This window comes from Cynara cardunculus (assembly GCF_001531365.2).
Source record: "Cynara cardunculus var. scolymus isolate 2C chromosome LG 9, CcrdV1, whole genome shotgun sequence".
Taxonomy (NCBI): Eukaryota; Viridiplantae; Streptophyta; class Magnoliopsida; order Asterales; family Asteraceae; genus Cynara; species Cynara cardunculus.
The window spans coordinates 1353672-1363837 of NC_037536.1; the positions used below are offsets into that span (position 1 = coordinate 1353672).

Below are 10166 nucleotides of genomic sequence, written 5' to 3' on the forward strand. Positions count from 1 at the left end.
CAAATTATTGTGTTAACTTTGTTAACCAATCTTGACCATTGATCTTTGAAATTTGTGGCTAAGATCATTCATGACATAAAGTGTAAATAATTGCACACATAGACAAGGTAACATAAGTGAACAATATTTACAAGGGGTATTTTGGGAAAAGATTTTAGTTGCCCATGTAATAATAATGAGATGTTTTGTAACCGCCCATTAATGACAATGAGATGTTTTGTAACTGTCCATTAATAACAATGTAACTACCCAGGAATTAATCTCGCCATCGAATCAAAACCAATAGCAAGATCCCCAACACCAGATTCTTATACATTTTTTTTTTTGTTAATGGTTCATATGTGAACAAGTATTCGATATTTATGGGAATTGTTCATGTGTGAACACGGGTGTATATGGAAAAAAAAGTCGTAAATGACACAAGTGTGCATATACGTCAATATGTGTTTGTATTTGACACAAGGGTTCATATATGTTAATTTGTGCTCGTAATTGACCAAAGGTTCATATATGTCAAGTTGTGTTCATATGGTTGTACGAATGTTCATATATGTGAATTTGTGTTCATATAGTCACACATGTTCATCATGTTTCGTATGTTCATTTGGGTCAATATATGTTCATATTTATACCAACTGTACATATAGGTCAATTTGTTTTCGTATTTGACACAAGTGTTCATATATGTCAATTTGTATTCGTAATTGACACAATGGTTCATATATGTCGAGTTGTATTTATATGGTTGTATGAATATTCTCATATGTGAATTTGTAGTCATATGGTCACACATATTCATCACCTTTCATATATGTCAATTTGAACGATATCGAAAACTTTACTACCGAGTCTCTTCCACCAATTAATCATAAATTCATAAACATTAGAGATAGAAAATCAATATTAAAAAAATAACAAGATTAATAATAAGTTAACACAAATCATGAGATTTTATGATTTTGTAACTCCTAATTAGTGATATAGGAGTTACATAAAAAAGAAAATTACATATGTACCATTTTCATAAAATTCTAAGATGGATAGGAACCTAATACTAAGATGGATTGTGATTGGTTGAAAATGATTAACAAAGTTAACACAATAGTTTGGGTTAACATTTGAACTAAATGCTCTCTTTCTCTCTCTTTATATATATATATATATATATATATATATAATATTAAAATAATTTAATTCTAAATTCAAAATGTAAGGTATATTCATGGTTTATTTTTGTGATTTCTTTAATTTTGGGGCAAACAGGTTAAACCCTAAGTATATCTATGAATCATGGGTAGAAAGTCGAGGATTTGAGATGGAATATCTTCAAATTGGTGTAAGGATTAGTGATTATTCACAAAAATGAAAGGTATGTTTTATTTTAGTGATTTTGTGAATTCATTATACTTGAAGAAAATGGATTAGACCCTTAGAAATCTGTAACTCTTTTTTCAAGTAATCTTCTTGAATGTTTAGAAATTGAAATGATAGTTGTGTTGTTGAGAGAGGCGGAAACATCCTAGTAAGTTCCTAAATTCGTAGAAAATCAACCGTTTGTTCAGATGAAGTGTGATTTATGTCGTTGTAATGATCTTTAAGTGTGCTACAACTTACCAAAATCTAATCGAACTCTAAGTGGCTCGAAAACATTGAGTTTCAAGATCTATTCTGCAACCACTCGAAATTGCGTACTATTAGTATAAATTATGTAGTAAATAGACCAGAGACCCAATAAATGTGAATCAAGTTTCTTTGAAATCCTAAGAGATATATATACAACTTTAATTTGGACAATAAAGCTTGGTTCAACTTCTAAGCATGAGAAAAATGCTTTAAACATTAGATGGACAAAAGTTGTTAGCTACTGTTCAAAAGTGTAAAAAATTGGGTTTTTGCAAATATTGTTTTGGGTCCTAAGAATTGTGTTAATTGTTTATGAAGTTTCCTAGAGGTGTTTTAAGTAGGTTTCAAGTTTCATAGGCTCTTTTAGAATATAAGGCTTATAGGAACTTGAGTTGATGAGAATTGTTATCAAAAATCGTCTAAAAGCATTTTATTAATAACTGTAGGTAATAAGGAGAGAACCGTTCCTATCCTTAATTTTAGTGTGATCCTTTCTAAAAGACCTACAAGGTATGAATATCTACTTCACTTGAATACTAGTTGTGTATCCGCGCAATGCGGCGGGAACCATGAATTTTAACGATTTTGAAGTTCCACTTGTTTTATAAGATAAGATTTAACGATGATATAGGTTACACTTGGTCTTTACATATTAATACAATTTGAATAAATAAGAGTTATGGTTCCAATTACAGACTATCAATGAAAAAAATTGTATGACAGTTTAAAATCCAATATATTTAAAATCCAACATATTTAAACGACTCCACAAATGTATTCGATTTACACCAAGAGCAATTTAACCAAGAAACTTGAGTTTTAAGATAAACACTCAAAACCAATAAAGAAAACTACAAATTTGACAGATCATAAACCATGAAAAGACAAAAAAATGGGTTTTAGAATGAAATTTCAACTGTTTACCCTATTTCTTGTTCATAAACTCATATTAAGGTTGAATTAATACATGTATATATATTTCAAAAAAACCCAAGAACATACTAATTCAAAACATATTATACAGTGCAATTTAGACAGTCTAACCCCAAAATATATAGTATATATATAAATAAATCTATATATCTATATAAAGTAGAAACTTGAAGAGATGACGTGACATCTTCTAAGTTTAGTATCCCATTTTTCCTTTTTTTTCTAATTTATTGGCATTATTTTATTTTTCAACAATTTCGGGTTTAAACTCGAGGCTCTTCGTCTCTCAATCTCCTCTTTAGGTTTAATTTCAGACTCTTCAATAACTATAAAAGTATAAATCGTAAATATTAAAAATATTTTTTTACAGTTTATATAATTATATAATTAAGTCAAAAACTATTATATATTGGACTCATTTCGAAGGTATTAACGAGACGATTATAATGGTGTAACTTATTAAAATAAAAATGTATTTTTTAAACATGTTTTAATTGATATACGATTATATATGTTAATTTGATAAAAGTTTAAAATGAAACATTTAAAAGTAAAGAACATAAAGTAAATTAATTAATTAATTATAGGGGTATAAATTGTAAATTTAAAATTATAATTTTAAAAAAAATCGATTGTAAGAGGGTGAGTGTATGTGAGGGAGTGAGTGTATGTGAAGAGAGGAGGGGGTGAAAAAGTGAGTATAAATGGTATTTTGGTCATTTAGAATTTTAAGACTTTAAGACTTTTGCTAAATTTGCTTAATAAGATAATATAGATATGTAGTTAATCAATTGTTGTGATTATCCGTTCCTCGAAATCTTAAGCATAATATGAACTTTTAAAATCGGAGGTTATCAAGTTGTTATTCAGAGTCCTTTTGTGTTGTATGTGATGTTTTAGTGTAATAGTTTGAATACTTGAGAACTTCGACCTGTTGTCGGTATATTTTAATATCTATTGTTGATTTTATAATTTGGAACCTCAATGATTTTATTCAAGTTGTTATCCAATATTTAATTTGAGTTGAAATTATTGAATTTAACTATGACTAGGCTTGGCACTTGGGGCAACGGTGTTGAGATGCCTCCATGATATCCACAAGGGGTATGGCCAAGCTGAATCGAGAACGTTGGATGCATCATTTGAACTGAACACCAGTTACATTGGTTATCAGATAGAGCCGAATATTGATATTACACTAGTTACCGGGGGCATGAGATGGTGTAGTGTCCGACACTTCCATTCCATAACGATGCTTGATTCGATTGATCATCCATCAAGAGCAACGTATCGTAATGATACATATGGCCTTCTAGCCTTGACTTTTATTTATATGAGTTTAGTTTTGAGATTTATACTGAATGCGAGTTGAACTTTTATCGCAATGTTTCTTTTCAGTTACGTATTTCTTATCTTGTATTTGTTGTGTTGTTATTCCTTCGTCGGAAAAGTTTTGTTTAGCTGAGCTTTTGTAATTCTCTTTAGAAAACTATATGCTAAGGTCATTTTAAAGTAATATATTACATAGATAAAGGGCAATAAGACAAGTAAAAACTATCTCTACCCAATGCCCTAAAGTGCTAAACAAGTAAAAATGTGCTAAAGTCTTTCTTGATGATTTAAAAATAGTCCATGTAGAAGCACACTTTTTGGAAAAAGATGAACCCTATTTTAATTCAAATAATATATAATCTTGACACCTTTGGTTGAAAATATAAAAATTATTTTTCTTATTAAAAAAGCAATAATATATTACAAAATACGTACATGTTGTGTAGGATGATGCAAATGAACATGTTATAATACACAAACTATAATTGTAATTAAATGAGAAATTTATAAAAACTCAAATATTACTAATCTATTAAATTTAACTATTTAAGGTACACACAAAATGATTATAGTAACTGATAAATTGTTGGGTTTAAGCTGTGCTTAAAAATTGTATTCAAGTGTTTCTCTATTTATAAATTGTCTTTAATATTTTGTAGGTATAAATTAAGTTGAAATTATTTGTAATCTTCAAAGAATTTGAATACAAAAACCTTTGATGAAAATTCTCATATTCTGTTATTGATTGATATTAATGAGATTAAAGATTTGGAATTCACATATAAATTAATAAATAGAGACACAGACACAGACACAGTCAAATATATAAAAATATTATAACTTAATACCGTGTGGTTGGTGAGTGAATTATGAATATTTGACTGCTAAAATTCAACATGTTCGGCTACATATGATTTAAGTTCTTTAAACTGTCATCTTCATATGCATTTATAAAATCAAAATCTTTTTTAACAAAACACAGCTAGCTATTCATATATGACGATGGATTAACTACTGCATGTGCTTAACAGTTCATCTATGATAGATGTATCCAAGTTACTATAATTGAGCTTAACAGTGTATATGCCTTATATAATTATTCCATATTTGATTACAGCTTAGTTCAAATACTAACCAATCATATTCCATCTTTTATTTATGTTTAAATATAACTCATATATTAAATACAAGGGTAATTAGGTAATTTGACATTTATGTAACTCCCTAATAATTATTTGGGAGTTACAAATCTTAAAGATCTCACTAATTGATCATGATGTAATATTGAATTTTATTTTCATACGTGTTCATGATCATAGTTTACAAATGATGTTCTACATATAATGATATTGTTTTCGTAAGTGTAAAAGATTTCCGTATCGTCCGAGTAATATGGATAATTCTATTGTAAAACAGATTGAAAACAATGGAAATGACAAAATCGTCTACGACTACATTTGCAATTCGAATTTCGATAATGAAGAAAATGATCAAAGCGTTCCTATTGATAAGTGATTAGTATGACATTTGAATTCGTTTAAATGAACACATATCAAAGGCAATAGATGTTCATATCGATACATATGCACAATCATATCACATGAATATGAACAGTATCTGTGATTCATGTGAACACAAGCTTTGTAGGTGTTCATGTACATACAACAGAGTTGGCTCCTGAATATACAGAAGATGTTCATACGGTTCACATGTTGTTCATATGTCTTATCTTTTTTGTTTGATGTGTTTTGAGGATATACACAAGTTGTTCATATGTCTGACAACTCGTGTATCAAAAATATATTACTTTTTACCTAAATACCCTTTGATATTTTGTTTACATATGTTAATTGAAATTATTAATTTAATAATTAATTTTTAAATATCATTAAATCACAACCGTTTATTATTCAAATTAATGACCAAGATCGGTTAACAAAGTTAACACGATAATATTGGTTAACATTTGAACCAACCCTGTTTGATTAATACATACTTCCCTCACATGTATTATTACACTTAAACAATTAAACCGACCAAATGATTTAAAATTACCACTTTGTGACTCAAGCATCATATTACGTCTATTTTTGTATTTATAATGACGTACTTATTTTACATCTCATCCATCATTGCATTATTTTATGTACAAGTGTTTTTTAGTACCATGTTGTTTTCATTTAATAGTTTTATTATTAAAACAACTAATCTATATTAGATTTGGGTTGTTACATCATCTTACCAGAGAATATAGTAATATATACTATACAAAAACTTATCATAGGGTGCAAATCGATTAGGAATAGGGGGTAAACGAATCGAACGTTTTACGAATCGTTTGACGAGAAGTTCGTTTATTTAATAAATGACCGAATATGAATGCATTTTTGTTCGTTTAGTTAAATGAATGAAAATGAGCAATAATCTTGTTCGTTCATTTAGGTTTGTGACCATTTCTTTATTTATGTTCGTTAATATTCTTTTACGTTTGTTTATATATATAAATATAGGGTTGTCATGGAGGAGGATAGGTTGGGCGCACGCTCAGAACCTACAAAAAATAGAAGTGCAATTTTATTAGTTATAGTAGTAATTTAAAAAATTAGTAAAAAAAGGGACATTTTTTTTTAGTATATAATAGGACTCGAAGAAAATTAGGGGCTGTTTACCAAACCCTTACCCGGGTAATCGCTTACCAAGTAACATTACCTTACCTGATGAATATGGTTAGGACCAAAAATCTTACTCGGTAAGAACGAGATAAGAACCAAAAGTCTTACCTGGTAAGTGAGGGCGACCACTCTTACCACGGTAAACGGTTATTGAGTAAATTCTTGCATATGATGTCGTTTTTGTGGACTAAAATCTTACCCGGTAAGTAAATAATAGTGTTAAATTTTACCGATAAATACTTACCGGGTAAGTGTTTGGTAAACGGCCCCTTAGTGTAATTATATTAAGAGCCCATACATGTATTAATTAATTATAATTAATATGAAAATATGTAAAATGTTAATTGGACGTTCATTTTATAGTATTGCTTATTGTTTCTCTAAAAAAAATTATCTATTATATCAAAGTGTAAAATTATTTGTGTTGAAAATATTGATATACTTTCTATCATTCATTTCCCGTGGATTCCATTCTGATTATTTCATCTGTATTTTTGTATTAGAATATAATAGATATCTTGTTATTAACTAAGAAAATTCTACCATTGAAAAACGATATCAACCATCTGAGAATGTCCAACTTATATCTATATTTAGGATTTCTAAACACACTCTTATTTTCATACATTATTTCCTTATATTGAGTGTATGAATCTTAAGTACTCATCTATCTCTAAAACAAGAATAAGATCTGATGTTATAACCAACATGAGCTTTTGATTTTAAGATTGATGGTTCCGAAGTCTTTGTTTTAACCCTAAAAGTTTAAGACAGTGATGAAAAAACGTTAACGTGAGTTGAGATGGAAACCTATATGATTTACCTAGTGTGTTACTCTGAGTAGTCAACATTGTGACCCCAAATGATATTCATTTATCTATTAAAGATATATCATAAGATGCATCTAAAAATTGGTAGGGCTTGACGATGCTAATATAAATGTATTGATTCAATTTTTGAGGAACGATGTGATGAGTAAGGGTGGTTGCTTTTTTGTTTCTTTGTGTTCGTTCATTTATGTTCGTTCCTTTAGCATCTTAATGAACGATTATTAATAAACACAAATAAGTACATTTCTTAGCGAACGAACATGTACAAAAAGAATTCTGTTTTGTTTACTGTTCGGTTTAGTTAAACGAGCAAACACAAATAAACCTTCATTCGTGTTTGTTAATTTACAACCCTAATGAGGAAGAATCAATCAACTCCAAGCTAATCATTAGTAGATATTGTATGGTTTTCTTTTATACTTTTTTGTCCCTGAACTTTGTAGGTTTTAACAAAATTTCTCCATAAAATTCTTTTTTCCAGATTTGTCCATCCAGATGTTTGCAAAACATCTTGGATTTCGTCCTTCCCACTAATGTTGAATCCAATTAAACGAGGGGCATGTTGGTCAAAATAAGGATTTCGACTACATTGATTTCTCACCATTCACATAATTGAGTTAGATTCAAATATACTGAATAAGGATTCCTACTAGATTGATCTCTTAATACGTTCATACACGAATTTAAAACTTAATGTATAAAACGAGTTTACATTTATTACCTAGTTTGTAACTTGAATATTATAAAACTCAAAATGAAAAACCGTTGAAATCATTCCTTCCAAGCATATGATCCATCTCATTCCGTTGGGTGCTAGCCATAGATGAATATGCCTCTGAGGATGCATAGGGATGCCGTTGGGGGCTAGCCATAGATGAATATGCCTCTGAGGATGTCATATCCCCGTGCTCCGACCCCAAATATACACATGATGAGACCATGTCCTCATGATCTAACCTTATTGACATAGATATTGATTCTAATGGAATTTGTGAAACTTGTGTATTCAGATTCCATGAAAGATAGTTATTGGAAGGTATAGACCCGTTGTCTCTCCAATGACCTAGGGAAAGAGAACCATCCTCAGGATCATGTTTCATGGTTTGAAAATGAGGGCTAACTTGTTTCTTTCCCGTGATCCCCTTTGCTTCAAAGTTAAGAAGGATCGAGGTATCGGTGGGATCTCGAGAATCCAAAATTATTTGCGAAGCGCGTTGTAAATTCTTACAAGTATGGCTTCTCATGTAGGTTATCTTATATAACGGTGGCTCATTATCAATCTTTTGAACTTGTTTGGTTGCTAGACATCCTTGGTCAAGCTTGTAGGTGCACCTGTAATAGCTCCTACATATAAATGAACATACACAAGCAAAACCGGTTAGACATGTTGATTAGCCATGCGCCAAAATTATTTTCGAGCAGCATTTCAATAGGTATTAAGGCCTTTTTTTTCCAATTATATCTCTTATATTTTTCAATTATTTATTCAATAAGTATTTTAGGATATTTTACATTGTCATCTACCTTATCATCATTTTAATACCAAATATATATGACTAGCTTATCAATTACTTGTCAAATATAACGTAAATATTAGAGTTAAAGAAAAAAAAAATACCTTTCATGTTTTGACTCGAGAATCTTCTTTTGACCATATTTTCTCCATGCATGTCCATCATCAGTCAAAACCGAAGTTACTTGCGTAGATGTCCATGAGTTTTTTCTGCATGTGCTCAAAGTTAAGTATTTGCAACTTGATATACGTATATATAAAATTTATAAGCAAACAAGGTGCATGATGGGTTTGATATTAGTAGTCATTTCACAATGCAAATTTCTAAGTATACAAGAATAACGACAAATTTCATAAGCAAATATTATACCTGCTATAACATCCCCTTTTAATTTTCATCGGTATTATCATTTTTGTACTCTCGCCAGGCTTTCTTGATTTATGCAAGGATTCCAGATAACTCGATTGGAGCCGCAAAGGATCATCAGCTATAGGTTTTCTTGATATCTGCTCATCGGAGCTACAAAAGGATTGCAAATAACTTGTTTGCAATAAAAAAGGCTCGTCAGGCTTTCTTGACTTCTGCAAATAACTAGCCGGGAGCTGAAAACGTTCATTGGAACTCCAAGAACCAATTATCGAGAGGGTGTTGTCGAACATCCCCAAGATTTGTTCCACTATACCATCGAGTGATGTTGGGTCAGCCTCGATGTTTTCCGACCGTTGAAGGATTTCTCGAAGCCTATCAGTCCATTCTTGGCCTTGGGTGAGTTCCTGAATAGCTTTTTTCCGGTTAATCGGCAAACTCTCCGGCCAAGTTGGAGACTCCATAGGAATGATTTGTGGTTTGGGGAGTGAAACACCTCAAGATTTATATGACATAAAAGAGAATTGAAAAACGTTTTTGTTGAATAAAATATAAAACAATAAAAAGGAAAGTGAGAAGAAGCTTTCTTAACTAATAAGGTGACGTTTCATCAATGGCTTAATGTGACGCATCCTTAATGACCGTGTTTTGGAGTTGACTGGAGTCTTTAAAAAACATTTCTTTTTTCATTTAATGGACCAAATATTTCTTCAAAAATATAGGAATAAAGTAATATTTAATAGTAATTAATATTCATAAATCTATACTATATTATAAAACATTTGACAAAAACTCTTAAAAATTACTTTTTAAGCATAAAGTATTATTTATTTATGCATATTACTTAAAACTCAATATTGCAAGTAGATTGTGCTTAAGTACAACTTATTAAAGCT

At 30.0% G+C, this 10166-nt stretch overlaps 1 protein-coding gene across 1 annotated transcript; it reads right to left on the reverse strand.

Annotated features, from left to right (window-relative positions):
- Positions 1-8023: 8023 nt before the first annotated feature.
- On the reverse strand, positions 8024-9734 carry LOC112518288 (probable WRKY transcription factor 70). The gene is made up of 3 exons (XM_025125932.1): positions 9274-9734; positions 9009-9113; positions 8024-8734 (listed from the first exon to the last, which is right to left on the reverse strand). The coding sequence occupies exons 1-3, from the start codon at positions 9732-9734 to the stop codon at positions 8140-8142; spliced, it is 1161 nt and encodes a 386-aa protein (XP_024981700.1). The 3' UTR covers positions 8024-8139.
- Between the last annotated feature and the right edge of the window lie 432 nt (positions 9735-10166).

Bases quoted from the DNA above. Each gene is read 5' to 3' on its own strand.
- LOC112518288 (XM_025125932.1), bottom strand. From the start codon at position 9,734: ATGGAGTCTCCAACTTGGCCGGAGAGTTTGCCGATTAACCGGAAAAAA. The intron at 9,114-9,273 runs GTATAATATTTG...GAGCACATGCAG, and splicing joins AAAAGGGGATGTTATAGCAG to AAAAAACTCATGGACATCTA. The intron at 8,735-9,008 runs GTATTTTTTTTT...ATTTATATGTAG, and splicing joins CTCGAGTCAAAACATGAAAG to GAGCTATTACAGGTGCACCT.